This window comes from Chiloscyllium plagiosum, chromosome 23 (assembly GCF_004010195.1).
Source record: "Chiloscyllium plagiosum isolate BGI_BamShark_2017 chromosome 23, ASM401019v2, whole genome shotgun sequence".
Classification (NCBI taxonomy): Eukaryota; Metazoa; Chordata; class Chondrichthyes; order Orectolobiformes; family Hemiscylliidae; genus Chiloscyllium; species Chiloscyllium plagiosum.
Genome location: NC_057732.1, coordinates 3,150,716 through 3,168,145, shown reverse-complemented (window position 1 = coordinate 3,168,145; position 17,430 = coordinate 3,150,716). Strand labels below are relative to the sequence as shown.

General features: G+C 43.5%; 1 protein-coding gene across 1 annotated transcript in view; it reads right to left on the bottom strand.

Annotated features, from left to right (window-relative positions):
* Positions 1-16,658, bottom strand: part of LOC122561441 — a 133,298-nt gene extending 116,640 nt beyond the window's left edge. Inside the window, exons 1-3 of the mRNA XM_043713183.1 lie at positions 16,620-16,658; positions 16,436-16,539; positions 15,072-15,592 (exon numbers count right to left, since the gene is read on the bottom strand). Coding sequence (XP_043569118.1) covers positions 15,072-15,592; positions 16,436-16,539; positions 16,620-16,658 — 664 coding nt within the window. The remainder of the gene's footprint in view (positions 1-15,071; positions 15,593-16,435; positions 16,540-16,619) is intronic.
* Between the last annotated feature and the right edge of the window lie 772 nt (positions 16,659-17,430).

The following is a 17,430-nucleotide window of genomic DNA, read 5'->3' as shown; positions in this document are numbered from 1 at the left end:
CACTACATTGGGAGGTACCATCACCACTACAATGGGAGGGACCATCACCACTACATTGGGAGGTACCATCACCACTACAATGGGAGGTACCATCACCACTACATTGGGAGGTACCATCACCACTTTCTCAAGGCTGATAAGAACCTTGTTTACCCAAGTTCAGGTTCTGAGAATGAGTTGAGTTTTAAAAATTGAGCGTTAATCTTGTTTTAAGGGCAAAAAGGATGTGAATCATTTCAAATTCATGGAATTAAGCTGGGAATCAGGTTAACAAATGCCAGGCTATGACCATCACAAACAGGAGACAATTTAACCATTGTCCCTTGACATTCAATTGTGTTGCCATTGCTGAATCCCCCTCTATCAACATCCTGGGGGTTATCATTGACCAGAAACTCAACTAAATTCACTACATAAACATAGTGTCTGCAAGAGCATGTCAGAGGTTAGGAATACTGTGGCATGTAACTCACCTCCTGACTCCCCAAAGCCAGTCCACCATCTACAAGACATTCCCAATGAAGGACCTATGCCCAAAATGTTGACTCGTCTTCTCCTCGGATGCTGCCTCACTGCTGTGCTTTTCCAGTGCCACACTTTTTGACTCTGATTTCTCCAACATTTGCAGTGCTCACTTTCTCTCACCAGCTACAAGGCACAAGTCAGGAGTGTGATGGAATACTCTCCACCTGCCTGGATGGGTGCAGCTCCAACAACAGTCAAGAAACTTGACATTATCTAGGACAAAGGTATCATATTTACAAATATCCAATCCCTCCACCACCCATGCTCAATGGCAGCAAACTGCATTCTCTACAAGATGCACTGCAGAATTCATCAAAGATCCTCAGACAGCAGCTTTCAAACCCACAGCCACTTCCATCTAGAAGGACAAGGGCAGCAGATACATGGGAACACCAGCTCCAAGTTCCCCTTAAAGCCACTCAACATCCTGAATTGGAAATATATCGCCATACCTTCACTGTCACTGGGTCAAAATGCTGGAATTCCCTCTCGGCGCAACATCGAGGGCCCAAGGGCCTGTACTGCGCTGTATTCTTCTATGTTCTATGTTCTATGTTCTATCCTGAATTGGAAATATATCGCCATACCTTCACTGTCACTGGGTCAAAATGCTGGAATTCCCTCCCTGAGGGGCATTTTAGATCAACCCACAGCATTTCAAGAAGGTAGCTCACCACATCTCAAGGGCAACTGGGGATGTGCAATAAATACTAGCTAGCCATCAACATCCACATCCCACAAATAAATTTTAAAAGTTGTCAGATCATTCCATACGTAAGTACAACATTGGATACACCCAGCAGCCCAGAAGGTGTCTGTACACAGAAAGAATGATTATGGTGTGAGCGGTAATGAGGGGTCCAGATACAGAGAAGAAAACTGCCTCTCCATTCAGGAGTCTCTGTGGGAGAGCTGGTTCGAATTTTTCACATCTTTGTATCCTCCTAGGCTGCAGGGCCAAAATGTGAGGGAAAAGGGATCTGATATACTTTGACCCTGAGCCCACAGGCACAAGGTAGAGGATGGGAAGGGGTGTCTAAGGAAGCCTAGAAAGCCAGAGGAGCTCCTGGATTTTATGGACTTACCTTGAAGGAGCAGAAACCTCCCTCCATGCATGGTTGGCCATCAAAATGCCATGGGCCTCATAGGACCCCAAACAATATATACCAATGAGGCTTTAGCCTCAGTCAAGGGAATACTATGATCACCTAAATCAAAGTTGAGATGTTGGCAAGTGGAGAATCGAGTAGGTGCTGGGTGAGGGGTCAATTCACGACAAGTTTCAATACACAGGCCCAATTCCTGCCAGTCAGCAGGGGTCAAAACCAAATTAGATGGGGCTTGCTACAGGACAGTTGATATTGTTGCACAGAGGTTCCAATCACAGAATTGTTACAGCAGAGAAACAGGCCTATCAGCCCATTCCTGTCAGCACTGTCAGCATTGTGGGCGGCACGGTGGCACAGTGGCACGGTGGCACTGTTGCCTCACAGCGCCAGAGACCCGGGTTCAATTCCCGCCTCAGGCTGTGTGGAGTTTGCACGTTCTCCCCGTGTCTGCGTGGGTTTCCTCCGGGTGCTCCGGTTTCCTCCCACAGTCCAAAGATGTGCAGGTCAGGTGAATTGGCCATGCTAAATTGCCCGTAGTGTTAGGTGAAGGGGTCAATGTAGGGGTATGGGTGGGTTGCGCTTCGGCGGGTTGGTGTGGACTTGTTGGGCCGAAGGGCCTGTTTCCACATTGTAATGTAATGTAATCTAATCACTAGCTCTCCAAACAAGCTAGTTCCTTTGTGCTGATATACTGTCTTCTCCCTGTAATCATGCACATTCTCCCATTTTGGACCTCAGTCTAATAGCTTATTCAATGTTTCAATTGATTCTGATCCCACTACACTCTTGGGCAGGGGGTTCCATTCATTTGTTGCATGAAAGGGTTTTTCCTGATGTCACTTGTGGTTATTTACCAATTACTTTAAATCTGTGTGATCGGTCCCTAATCCTTTCACAAGTGGGAAGTTCCTCCCTGCCTCCTCTGTCCAGGCCTGAAATGATTTTGAATATTGCTTCAATTCTCCCTTCAGCCTTCTCTTCCTCAAGGTAAACAGATTTAGCGACCTTAAACGTGTATGATGATCAGAAGATTAGATAGGGTAGACAGTGAAAGTCTTTTTCCTAGGATGATGACTTCAGCTTGTATGAGGGGGCATAACTACAAATTGAGGGGTGATAGATTTAAGACAGATGTCAGAGGTGGGTTCTTTATGCAGAGAGTGGTAAGGGTGTGGAATGCTCAACCTGCCAATGTAGTCAACTCAGCCACATTAGGGAGATTTAAACAATCCTTAGATAAGCACATGGATGATGATGGGATAGTGTAGGGGGACGAGCTGAGAATAGTTCACAGGTTGGTGCAACACCGAGGGCCGAAGGGCCTGTTTTGCGCTGTATTGTTCTATATCTCTCCAGGCTTGGATGAGATGTATTTCAGGCAATAGGGGGAAGCAAAGGTGAAGAGAAGTTGAGGCCACAGTTGAGGTGCCAGTGGACTGCTAACATTGTTCCGTTATTAAAGAAGGAAGGCGGAAATAGACCAGGAAATTACAGGCCGGTCAGTTCAACCTCCCTCCACGTGTTCATCAATTATTAGAAAGAATTCTGAGGGATAGAATATATTTGCACTTAAAGAGACACAGATTAATCAGACATTGTCCTTGTGGATTTGTTAAGGAAAGGTCAGGTTTGATAGATTTGATCAAAGGTTTTGAGGACGCAGCCAAGGGTTTTGATGAGGGCAATGCATTTAATAAAAATAAAGCTGAGATGAGGACAAATTTCTTCAGCCAGAGGGTAGTGAATCTGTGGAACTCACTGACACAGAAGGCCGTGAGGCCACGTCATTGAGTGTATTTAAGACAGATACAGAGAGGCTACTGAATAGTAAGGGGATCAAAGGTTACGGAGAGAAGACAGGAGAATGGGGTTGAGAAACATATCGGATGGTGAAGCCAACTCAACTGGAGTTGCACGTAGTTCTGGTCACCACATTATAGGATGAATGTGATTGCATGAGATTGGGTAGAGGGGAGATTTACCAGGATGCTGCATGGGCTGGAGGGTCTGCGCTATGAGGAAGAATGGATAGACTTGGGGTGTTTTCATTGGAGCAGTGAAGGTTGAGTCAGGACCTGGGTGAGATGTATACGATCATAAGGACCACAGACAGGGTGAATTGGAAGGCACATGTTTCATTATTAGAGGGGTAAACAATCATCAGTGTTGGTTGAAGATTAGAGATAGAACGCTAAGGGGAAGAGTTAAGGATTATTTTCACTCAGCGAATGGTGAGAGTCTGGACTCACTGCCTGAAGTGGGTGGTAGTGTCAGAAATCCTCGTGCCATTTAAACGATAATCAGATATTCACTCGTGTTGCTGTACTCTCCAGGATAAGGGGGCCAAGAGCTTGGAATGGGATTAGCCTTGTCAAATCTTTGTTAACTAAGCGTCCTGAGGGGCAACCTTTTCATGCTCAGGGTGGTGTGTATATGGAATGAGCTGCCAGAGGAAGTGGTAGAGACTGATACAATAACAACACTTAAAAGGCATCTGGATAGGTGTATGAATAGGAAGGGTTTGGAGGGAAATAGACCGGGTGCTGGGAGGTGGGACTAGATTAAGGTAGGATATCTGGTCAGCATGGATGAGTTGGACCAAAGGATCTGTTTCTGTACTATATGACTCTATGACCTGCATAGACATGATGGGGCCAAATGACCTCTTGCTGTAAATGTCTTTGGAAATAGTACCAACATTTTCAGTCTATCGTTTTCAATGAGGTTCCCTGGAACTGTTCTCATGATTTTTCTCTGCGCTCACCAATGCCTTCACTCCTTCCTAAGTGCAGAACTGGACATAACACTCCAGCTGAGGCTGTGACAGTCTCCTAATCAAAGTCAACATAACCTCTAGCTTGAGTTCTTGTAGTTCTGTATATCTTCTCAGAGGTTTTGTCTGCAAAAACTTTCTACTCATCAGAAACAAGACTTTTACTCCCATTATTTTAGTAAGGTATTGTGACCTCTGCTGGTTGATAATCTGTACTGCTGTTGATTTAAGGAAAGAAAATACAGTAAAATGCCACTCTTGTAACTTGGCCCATGTAAAACAAGGTAAAAACAATGATTGCAGATGCTGGAAACCCGATTCAACAAGCTCATGGTGTTTCACTCTCAACATTTTCTCATCTCATCACCTAACTCAAGGATTCATGAGAAACGGCTCAAAACAGTGGGAAAGTTAGGACGTAAGGGCACACACTCATTGTTTCATAGTGTGGAACCTTGTCAGGGTTTGTAGATATGTTGATAACAATTATGTGCTGAGATTTCAGATTGAGTTCAACTGGGCTGCAGCAAAACCGCCCCTGTTTCACACACACACACACACACACACACACCAATCCCAATAGCAAGACTGGCTATAAGGCCAAACAGCTCCCCCTGTTCGTGTGTCTCATTCACATGTGCAGAGGTTTCAGATCTCATTTACCTGTCATGTTCCCATAGTCTCTACAAATCCTTTTACATCATTAAACTATCCAACTTAATCTTCAACCTGGGTGTTTCCTCAAACACCAAGACTGCTAGGAAATTCCATGATCTCGCACTTTCCCATGGCCATACTGGTTGTTGGTGCAGTGCAGACTGGAGTCACTCAACAGAATTCCTGGTGCAGCTAGCTGCTAGGGAATTGCCTTGCTGTTTTCTCTGTGGCAATGCCTCAAGCAGTCAAGCTCAAATTGTATTCCCCTGAAATTAATGCAATTCTGAGGAAAGATATTCGTTGCAACCATGTGGAATCTGTACGGGTAGAGCTGAGAAACATCAAGAGGCAAATACAGCATGAGTGAGAGTTGTACATAGACCCTCAAACTGTAGGAATAATATTTGGGAACAACATTAAACAGGAAATTAGAGACATGCAGTAAAGGAAAATCTGTAACTATCAGTGATTTTAACCTGCATTTAGATTAGGCAAACCAACTCTGTAACCATGATTGGAGATGCCAGTGTTGGACTGGGGTGTACAAAGTTAAAAATCACACAACACCAGGTTACAGTCCAACAGGTTTAATTGGAAGCACATTAGCTTTCGGAGTGACGCTCCTTCATCAGATACCACCTGATGAAGGAGCGTCACTCCGAAAGCTAGTGTGCTTCCAATTAAACCTGTTGGACTATAACCTGGTGTTGTGTGATTTTTAACTTCAAATCTGTAACAATACTGTAGAGGAGGAATTCCTGTAGTGTGTACAGAACAGTTTTCTGGACCAATATTTCCAAATTGAAATGGCTTAGAGGAGATGATAGTGTTCCCATATATCCGCTGCCCTTCTCTTTCAAGATAGAAGTGGTTGTGGGTCTGAACGGAGCTGTCAAAGGATCTTTGGTGAATTTCTGCAGTGCATCTTGTAGATAAAACACATTGCCGCTACAGAGTGTCAGTGATGGATGTTTGTGAATATGGTTCCAATCAAATGGGTTGCTTTGACCTGGATGGTGTCAAGATTCTTGAGTGTTGTTGGAGCTGCCCCCATCCAGGCAAGTCGGAAGTATTTCATCACACTTCTGACTTGACCCTTGTAGATGGTGTCAAAAGTGTGGCGCTGGAAAAGCAGAGCAGGTCAGGCAGCATCCGACGAGCAGGAGAATCGACGTTTCGAGCATCAGGAATTCACCAGTTTCCTCATCTCCCCTCCCCCCACCTTATCCCAGATCTAACCCTCCAACTCGACACCACCCTCTTGAACTGTGCTACCTGTCCATCTTTGTTTCCACACATCCACTCCACCCTCCTCTTCAACCTATCACCATCAATTTCCTGATGAGGATCTCCTTCCCATAGGAAGGATGTTGTGAAAGTTGAAAGGATTCAGAAAAGATTTACAAGGATGTTTACCAGGGTTGGAGAATTTGAGCTATGGTAGAATGTTGCAACATAGAAAAGGACTGCAAACAAATTAACCTTCACATCAGGTTAGGCCAATGGTGCAGGCTTCACCCTTTCCCTGGGACTCCTCGGTTTTTCACACAAAGATGACTATGTGGAAAGCTAACATTACTGTTAATAAAGTATGTAGGAAGCAGTTTGGATTCATAGTAGCATCTTTTCATTTTCCACCCATCCCTCTTTGAGAATCACATTGTGATGGCTCTGCCCTCCTACAATCAGTGATTGTGCTGAATCATCTGGAAGGCTAATGCAAGAGTCTCTAATCATAATTCAACACTGGGTTCATGTTCATTAATCTACTGGAGCAAGTTGGCCTCTGTCCTTTTGACCTGTTCCAATCCTCAAACTGTGTCATAAAGTAAGGACTAGATATTTAAGATAGATTTGTAACCTTTAGAGTCCAAAGAGATATATGTATTGAAACAGGATTCTATTTGTCAATATTTTTACTGATTGATACAGCATAGTTTCGTAACAATCCTTTGAATACCCTGGGAAGTGTTACTATATTAAGAATGCGATATAAATACAATTTGTAGTTGTTAATGGAGTTTCGTTGTTACCTTCCTTGTACTAAATTGTTCATGGGGTGTGGGCTTTTATTGCCCATGCCAGATTGCCCTGGAGAAGGTGGTGTTGAGCTGCCTTCTTGAACCACTGCAGTCTGTTTGGTGTAAAAACACACACAATGCTGTTAGGGAGGGCATTTCAGGATTTTGACCCAACAACTGTGAAGGACTTACTTCCAAGTATGGAATATGATTAGGAGCGTTAAAATTCCCTATTTCCTTCCTAACACACATTGAGCTCTGGGTACCAATCACTTGTGGCCTGCAAGTTGGTAGTTCAAGTCCATTAATCATCCTTTCTATGCCTCAGGGCCTGTCTAATTATCATTGAGCTGAGAATAGACCACTGGGTGAGTCTTAACAAGAAGAGACATTTATCTTACATAACGAGGCATTATTTAGTGTACAACAGCAATTCGTACACATCATATTAACTAATTTGGCATAATTACTGAAGAGATGACTGTGGATGCTGAAGATCTGAAACAAAAGTAGAAATTGCCGGAGAAACTCAGCAAGTCTGGCAGCATCTGTGGAGAAAGAGAAACATAGGTAACGGTTCAAGTTTTCAGAAAGAGGGAGCGTGGATTCAAAACATTAACTCCTTTTTCCCATCACATTTGCTGCCAGACTGGCTGTATTCCTCCAGAAATTTATGGTTTTTTTTTGCAAGAGGTGTCTCCCTCAGGATCTCAAACAACACTGCTCAATTCTGCACCCAAAGTCTGTGTGGTATCATCAGATGACATGGAGCTTAATGCAATTTCACATTAATTCTTTCTCAGCCATTACTTTCTGCAAAACACAACTTCCTATATAAGAATTTTGAGCCATAGTGTTTATAATTGGGAAGGATGTGATTCATATAAACACAAAAACTCCAATCTATCCAATTGGCTGGTGCAAACAGAAAGTGGCTCTCATTGGCCAGTGATGGAAACCAGTGATGGTCTCAAAGGTTGTGCTCCCGGAGATGTGTGTTTAAAAAGGTTCTTCTGAGTTTTCATCAGAACTAAGTGAACTTCCTTCAAAGTCATCCTGTTTGCCAGCCAAGGAAATAACGCTGCATCCTCAATTTCTCTGAGTCCAGTTCCTATCCAATCATGGGCTATCATTACAGGTCGAGCAGCAAGCTCAATTACTGATGAACATTTACTGAACTGAATTGAATTGAGTTAGCTTTATTGTTACACGGACTCATGCGAGTACAGTGAAAAGTTTACAAATTGCTACTTATGGTGCCATCTTAGAGGAGAAAGTGAGGTCTGCAGATGCTGGAGATCAAAGTTGAAACTTTATTGCTGGAACAGCACAGCAGGTCAGGCAGCATCCAGGGAACAGGAGATTCGACGTTTCGGGCACAGGCCCGGATTCCTGAAGAAGGGCCTGTGCCCGAAACGTCGAATCTCCTGTTCCCTGGATGCTGCCTGACCTGCTGTGCTGTTCCAGCAATAAAGTTTCAACTGCCATCTTAGCACAAGTACATTTCTTCAATACAAGTTCATAGGAAAATAAAATAGAAAAATGAAGAAACAAAAAGTGCAGCATTATAGATTGTAGGAATAAATTAACAAATAGAGAAATGAAAAGTTCAGAACAACAGTCCTTCCAATCCAGTCCACACTGGCACCCAACCTCTACTTCCCCCATGACTCCAGCCCACTCCGAAGCTGGGAAACCATTCTGGAATCAACTCAAGCCGGAGGCCATGCCAGGCAAGAAGGCCACAATGGAAACCAACTCACCTTTGTGTTTAAACACAATGGAAAGGGGCTTTGAGAGTGAACAAGACAGTGCAGTGCAGAGAGGGATGAGGTGGGGAGAGAGGGCAGTGAAGGAGTGTGATTGAGCACAAGCCAGGGGTGTGAGTGAAGGATAGATTCAATCGGATGGATTGTAGGACTAGGCTACAAGGTTGGTGGGGAGCGCAATAAGTATGTAAAGGGCAAAGGTGAAAGCAGTTAACAATGAGAAAAATTAACTGCAAGGGAACCTGTACAAAGGGGTGGGAGATGTAAAATAGAAAAAGCATTGGGAATTAGATTATTGTGAAAGAAAGAAGAAGGCTTTAATTTATATAGCGCTTTTCATGACCACTGAGGTAGTTATTTGCTGGGGTGGTAGAGTGGCTCAGTGGTTAGCACTGCTGCCTCACAGCGCCAGGGTTCCAGGTTTGATTCCAGCCTCAGGGTGGACTTTGCATATTCTCCCCGTGCCTGCATGAGTTTCCTCCGGGTGCTCCGGTTTCCTCACAGTACAAAGATGTGCAGGGTAGATGCTGTGCTAAACTGCCCATAATGTGCAGGCTAGGTGGGTTAGCCATGGGAAATGCAGGGTTACAGGGATTGGGTGGGTCTGAGCAGGATGCTTTTCAGAGGGTTGCTGTGGACTCAATGGGCCAAATGATCAGTGTCCACACTGTAAAATTCAATCAATAAATTGTTGTAAGAACATGTAATTTGCTACATGTCAGAAATAAATGAGATAGCAATGAATGCTGTGTGGATGTGGTTCAGAATGAAGTTTTAAAAGAGACTGTGGAATCCAAATTGACTCAACACTTAACAAATCCAGAGAAGCAACTAATTGAATTTTATTTTGAAAAAATGTTTAGTCACACTTCTTCCCTCTGGGACACTTTGGTCCATTTCCCCTCCATTCCCAACACGTATCCACATTCCCATGGCACCTTCCCAAGCAAACACAGGAGGTGAAACACCTGCCTGTTTACTTCCTCCCTGCTCAGTATCCAAGGCCCCAGACACACCTCCCAGGTGAAGTGGTGACTTACCTGCACTTCACTCAATCTAGTCAACTGTATTCACTGTTCACAATGTGATCTCCTCTTCACTGGCAAGGCAAAACACAGACTGGGTGACTGTTTTGTGGAACTCCAATGTTCTGTCTGCAAAAATGATCCTGAGCTTCCTGATGCCTGTCACTTCAACACATCACTGTGTTCCCTGGCCAGCATCTCCCATGTCCTTACCACACCCCCACACACCAGGCCCTATCATCACATGGGCTGCTTTCAGCACAGGAAATCCCTTTTCACCTACTTACTGTACCCATTATCAACTTTTCTTCCTCACTGAATACTTAATACTCTGCCTAACTTTCTCTGTCTCTCTGGATTCCATGTCTAGCTGTCCTGTTTTCTGTGTTTGGGGAGGTGATGACCTAGTGGTATTATTACTGGACTGTTAATTTAGAGACCCAGGTAGCGTCCTGGGGACACGTGTTCAAATCCTGCCATGGCAGATGGTGCAATTTGATTTTAATTTTAAAAAAAACTCGAATTAAAAGTTAATGATGATCACAAATCCATTGTCAATTGTTGGAAACAGCCACTTGCTTCACTAATGTCCTTCTGGGTAGGAAACTCATCCTTACCTGGTCTGGCCTACATGTGACTCCAGACCCATGGCAATTAGGGATGGGCAATAAATGCTGGTCCAGCCAGTGATGCCCTCATCCCATGAATGAATAAAAAATAATATATGCCACCTTTTCCTAGCTCCATTCAGTTCTGAAGCAGGGTCACTGGCCTTGAAATGTTAGCTCTGCTTTCTCTCCACAGGTGCTGCCAGACCTGCTGAGTTTCTCCAGCAATTTGTGTTTCTGTTTTTAATCACCTTGCTCAGACACACCTCTGGAGCAGTGGGATAGGAATCTAACTCTTCAGACCGCTGCACCACAACAGGACATTGCAGCAAAATCGACATTATAGTAACTTGCATTTTTTTTAGTATATATAATCTAATAGCAGCAGTGACCAAGTCAGAGGAGATAATAATGGAACTATACAGTGCTCTGATGGCCATTCTCTGAATGGGGGAAGCTTTTCTGGAAGTTTTCAAGTCATGGGTGTGAGTTATCAGAAACAACCAGAGAGACTTGAAAATTTCACTGCAACAAGGAAACCCTTTAGCAATGATCCTATATAATATTTATTTTATAGAATTATTGGATAATTATGGGGCTGTAAAGGTAAATCTGGAAAATTACTTCAAATTAAAGAGTGGACTTGGAATTAAAGGGGCAGGGGCTTGTGATGTCATATCATTACTGAAGTCTTAACAGCACCAGAGTGCGTCTTATCATTTTCTAAACAGGTTGCATTATTGATAAAGGAGACAATTACTGAAGTAAAGAGGGAGTGGTCATAGAGTTGTAGCGATATACAGCACAGAAACAGACCCTGTGGACCAATCGTCCATGCTGACCAGATATCCTACATAAATCTAGTCTCATTTGCCAGCGTTTGGCCCATATTCCTCTAAGCATTTCCTATTCATATACCCATCCAGATGCCTTTGAAATGTTATAATTGTACCAGCCTTACTAAGGTTCCTTTGGCAGCTCCAGCTTCCTTTGGCAGCTCATTCCATATATGCAACACCCTCTGTGTGAAAACGTTGCTCCTTAGTTCCCTTTTAGATCTTTTCCCTCTCACCTTAAACCTAGTTTTGGATTCCCCACTCCAGGGAAAAAACCTCATCTATTTACCATGCCCTTCCTGATTTTACAAACATCTATAAGGTCAACCCCTCAATCTAGAAGGCTCTTCTCGTGAGGCCATCTGGGTTGAGCTTAGAAATAAAAAAGGCTGATTACTTTGCTGAGATTATACTACAGGCCTCCCAACGGTCATAGGGAGACAGAGGGGCAGATATGTCGGGACCTCACAGACAGGCGTGAGAGAAACAGACTGATACTTGTAGGGATTTCAGCTTTGCTAACGTAAATTGGGATTGCCTTAGTGTGAAAGTATTAAACAGGGTGGAATTTTAAAGGTGCAACATTTTCACACAGGAGAGCTTTTTGTGTCAGTACATAGATAGTCTACTGGAGATAGAGCAGTGCTGGACTGAATCCGCGGGAATGAAGCCAGACAAGAGAGCAAGCATTTTAGGAATGGTGACCATAATGCTGTAAGTTTCAAATCATTACGGAAAGAATACAGGCAGTTTGGAAGTTAAATATCTAAACGGGGGGAAGGCCAATTTCAACATAATTAGCCAGGATCTGACAAACATAGACTGGGAGCAGCTACTTGCAGGTCAGTCTATATTTGGAAAATAGGAGTCTTTTAAAAGTAATACAGTGAGGGTTTAGGGTTGGCATATTTCTCTAAGATTGAGGGGCAAGGGCAGGAAATCCAAGGAGCCCTGGATGTCAAGGGATATTGAGAGTTTAATAATAAAAAAAGGAGGAAGCATATGAGGGGTATAGAGCATTAAAAATAGAGAGGCCCTTCAAAAATACAGACTTTGCAGAGGGTTGCTTGTAAAAGAAATTAGGAAGGTAAAGAGGGGCCACAAAATATCTTTGACAGATGGGATTAAGGAAAACCCAAGGTAATTTATAAATAAATTAAGAGTAAGAGGATTACCAGGAAAAGAGTGGAGGAATGGAGGAAGACACAGTAGTTGAAGTTTTCAGTTCTGATGGTGAGCTTCTAAAGCTTGTTAAGATTAATAAGGAGGAGGTATTCAATGTTTTAGGAGGCATAAAAATGCATAAATCCCCAGAGCCTGATGAGATGTATTCCAAGTGATATGGGAGGTAAGGGAAGAGTTTGCCAAAGACATAGCAGAGATATTTAACATTTCCATACTAAAGGAGGGCGACTGGAACCAAACTTAACGTTAATTCTGCTTTCACTCTAAAGATTTTGCCAGACCTGCTGAGTTTTTTCAGAATTTTCTGATTTTGTTTTTGTTGTATTTAATACTACGCTTGGCCACAGGTGAAGTGCCAATGACTGGAGGATAGTTAATACAGTTCCTTTGTTCAACAAGGGCAGCAGGGATAGGCCAGGTCATTACAGACCACTTGGTCTGCTGTCAGTGGTAGGGAAATTATTGGAAAAACATTCTGAAGATTGATCAACACTTAGAAAGACAGAAATTGATCAGGGATAGTCAGCATGGATTTATTAGAGGAAGATGCTGTCGGACTAACTTAGTTGAGCTATTTGGAAAGGCGACTAAGTATATTGATGAGAGTAATACAGTTGATATGGCTTACATGGACCTCAATTAAGGCCTTTAACAAGGTCCAGTTGGAAGGCTGGTCCAAAGGTAGGAACTCATAGGATCCAAGGCAAGTTGATAAGCTGGATTCAAAACATAGTAGCTGTCCCTTGAATAAACTCAACATTTCTATTGTGCCCATGCCCTGCAGTTTCCTTCCCCATCCTAAATCTTGTCTGATCGCATCATAATTGCCTTTCCCCCAGCTGTAACTCTTGCCCTCCGGTATATACCTATCCCTTTCCATCGCTAAAGTAAACAAAACTGAATTGTGAATCACTAAAGTGCTCACCTACCTCCAAGTCTAACACCTGACCAGGTTCATTACTCCAGTACCAAATCTAATGTGGCCTCATCTAATTGGACAAAAACTGACTCATCTAAGTACTTGAACTATAGTGTTCCCAGTCAATATTTGGGAAGTTGAAGTCCCCCATGACAACTACCCTGTCACTCTTGCTCCTATTGAGAATCATCTTTGCTATCCTTTCCTCTCCATCTCTGGAACTATTCGGAGGCCGATAGAAAACTCCCAACAGGATAACCGCTCCTTTCCTGTTTCTAATCTCAGCCCATACTACCTCAAACATCTTTTCTGCATCTCAGCCCATACTACCTCAAACATCTTTTCTGCCACCGTAATACTGTCCTTGACAAACACCTCTTTTATCACTTTCCCTGTGCTTACTGAAATATCTAAACCCCGGAACCTGCAACAACCATTCCTGTCCCTGCTCTATCCAGGTCTCCGAAATGGCCACAACATCGAAGTCCCAGGTACCAACCCATGCTGCAAGTTCACCCATCTTTTTCTGGATGCTCCTGGCACTTCAAACCAACTTCTTGCTTGCCCTTTTATGACCCTGAAACCTTATTTTGGAACTCCCTACTCTCAGCCTCCTCAATATTACAATTCAGGTTCCCATCCCCCTGCTGAATTAGTTTAAACTCACACGAAGAACATTAGCAAATGTCCCCACCAGCGTATTGGTACCCTTCTGGTTCAGGTGAAGACCATCCTGTTTGTAGAGGTCCCACCTACCCCAGAAAAATGCCCAATTATTCAGGAATCCAGAACCCTCCCTCCTGCACCATCCTTGTAGCCACATGTTCAACTCCTCTCTCTCCCTATTCCTCCCCTCGCTTGCATGAGGCACGGGCAACAAACAAGAGATAACAATACTGTTTGTTCTAGCACTAAGCTTCTACTCTAGCTCCCTGAAATTCTTCCTTAAATCCCCATCTCTCTTCCTACCTATGTCGTTGGTGTCTATGTGGACCAGACTTGGGGCTGCTCCCCTTCCCCTGCAAGGATCCCAATATCACGATTAGAGACATCACGAACCCTGGCTCCTGGGAGGCAACACACCAACCGTGAGTCTCTCTTGTTCCCACAGAACCTCCTGTCTTGTTCCCCTAACTATGGGGTCCCCAGTGGCTAATGCTCTGTTCCTCTTCCCTTCTGAGCAACAGGGACAGACTCTGTGCCAGAGACCTGCGCCCATTGCTTACCCCTGGTAAGTCCCCCCTACAACAATATCTAAAATTGTATACTTGTTATTGAGTACTTGTTTAAGTAAAGGGTGCCCTTTAATAAAGGACACATACGCAGACAGGGTTAGCGTGGTGCTGGAAAAGCACAGCAGGTCAGGCAACATCCGAGGAGCAGGAAAATCGACGTCTTGGGCAAAAGCCCTTCCTCAGGAATGAATAGAGCTGTTGATGGGGAGTGTTAGTTGCTAATAATAGGTGGATAAAACAGAGAGTCTGGTTGATTGCTGATTATGGGAGCCTGCTGTGCCCTACATCACATCAGTGACTACAAATGTACTCCACGGTCTGCAAGATGCTTTGTTCTTGGGGGTGTTGGAGAGGGGTGTGAATAACACTATATAAATGTGAGTCCACCTTTCTTCAGTGATTGACTTACCTTTGACAGTGCTGGCTGAACCCAGTCTCTGATCCATCTTGATTCTTGGTTTCTCTTTCTGATCCTCTGATATGGCCACAGATCTGCTTCTGGGTGTACTGCTGATAGCCATGCTGTTGGTCGATACTATACTGCCACTGGTCTGGCTCAGCTTCTGATTAGGCTTCCTGGGCACACAGGTGGCCTTACACACTGCTGTCGGCCACCGCTTCTTGTTGTAGGACACATCCTTGATGAGATCATTCCAGCTGTAGTTCAGGATGTTTTCCAGGCCCCGGGGGAAGGGGATTCCAGCAATCTTGCAGTGAAGAATCATTGCATCAATCTCATTCAACAGAGAAGGAGCGGCAGCTTTCATTTTCTCAAAATACTGCATGTGCTCAACTTCGTCTGCGAACAGGGAAGTGAAGGCATTGAGCACGTTGGCTCCTGAGCTGAGCCGGTCACGGGCCTGAGTACCATCCTCCTTTTTCTCAGAAGAAACTGCTGAGGCTGTCAAAGACCTTTTGGCCTTTTGCGGCCTGAAAGTAATGGCAGAGACAAATTGGGAAAAAAAGAATTAATGTCCCAGACATTGAAACCAATGCCACCAAATAGAATGATGTGGTGCTTACAGCACAGACCAACTCATTCACATCTCCCATCTCCACAAACCCCAGCAAAGAAATTTTCAGCTCCCTTCATTTGGTTTTATTTAATTCATAAGAATGTAGTCATTACTGGCTGGGACAACATTTATTGTCCCTCCATCCATATTTGCCCAGAGGTTCTGTGGGTTTGGAGTCACATGTAGGCCAGACTCATGAATGGCAGATTTCCTAGAAATATAGAATCCCTATGGAGCAGAAAGAGGCCATTTGGCCCATCACATCTGCACTGACCCACCAAAGAGCATCCCACCCAAACTCTATCCTGGTAACCCTATATTTAGCATGGCCAATCCTCCTAACCTGCACATTTTGGACTGTGGGAGGAAACTGGAGCACCCGGAGGAGACTCACACAGACACGGGGAGAATGTGCAAACTCCACACAGACAGTTATCCGAGGGTGGAATTGAACCCAAGTCCCAGGTGCTGCGAGGCTGCAGTGCTAACCACTGAGCCTTCTCCAAAATGAACCAGTGGGATTCTATAACAATCGATAATGAAAACGCAGTCACTATTAGACTAGCTCCTTTATTATATTATATCTGCCATGCTGGGATTTGAACCCAGACCAAATTTGCATCCTTAATGCCGCACTGATTCATTGAATGGATGCTACTCCAATGTTGACTGCTGAACATCAGCTATTTAACTTGTGTACAAATAGGTCAACTGTGGCCATCTTATCTGCAAACTAAGTCAACGGTGACTGTCTTACCTGTGAACTACTTTAATTGTTTGTTGACCTTTGGGTTGAGTAATTGCTTGAAAACCTCTTTTAATTGGCTGCTTCCGTGGTTTTTTAAAATTCCTAAAACTTGCCTATTGGGAGAAAATTGGATTCTCACTATGGGACCCTGTTGATTGTTTAATTGATTTTAAAGAAGCTGCCATTTTCTTACCTGGTCAAAGAAAAACAAGTGGCTGATTTTCAAAGACATTGCAAAGATTGCACAAATTCACTGAAGTCACCTGTTTAGATAAACATGTTATTTTAATTAAAGCCTGTTTTGAGTTTTCTCGATACACGAGCAAGAAACAAGAAGCACCTTGAGAGTTTCTCATGTGTTGCGGGATCCTGCTTTGCGGGACTGTGAATTGGAGAATTGATTTTTTTTTGGCTCTAGGAGTTCTCTTCCACTCAATGAAAACCAATGGCCAGAAACGTAGGACTTATTGCAAATTAGCTGACAAGAGTTGGCCAAAACTAAAGTTTTGGTTAACTTTATAATGTTTTTAGCAGGCAGTTTTTGTTTCTTGTTTAATTTAGCATGGAAAATAAAGCATGGAATTCTTCCTCCATGAAAATGCTACAATATTGTTTTACAGTAGAACCTTTGTAAATCTCTGAAAGTCTTTTTCTGTCTAATTCAACATGTGGACTTTGTTATAAGTTGTCATTGTTGTTGTCCTGACTCTTCACCTAGGTCACTTTTGGTATTCCCCGAGCATCCACCCTGGCTGTTATCTTATTTCTCACCTACATTGCTATCCTTCAGCAATGTCATGCAAAGAGACACTGTTAGATTTCATATGTTTGTGAATGTTCGTTGATTCTACCATCCCTCCATCTCTCTCAATTTTATTAAATTGTCAAATTTCTTTTTGACAAGCAATACTAGATGAATAAAAATGCCTTCGACTTAAAGATTAGGGTGTTTGATTTTGTCACCACCACCTCCATCCCATTCCCTGGCTGAAGCCTTGCCATTG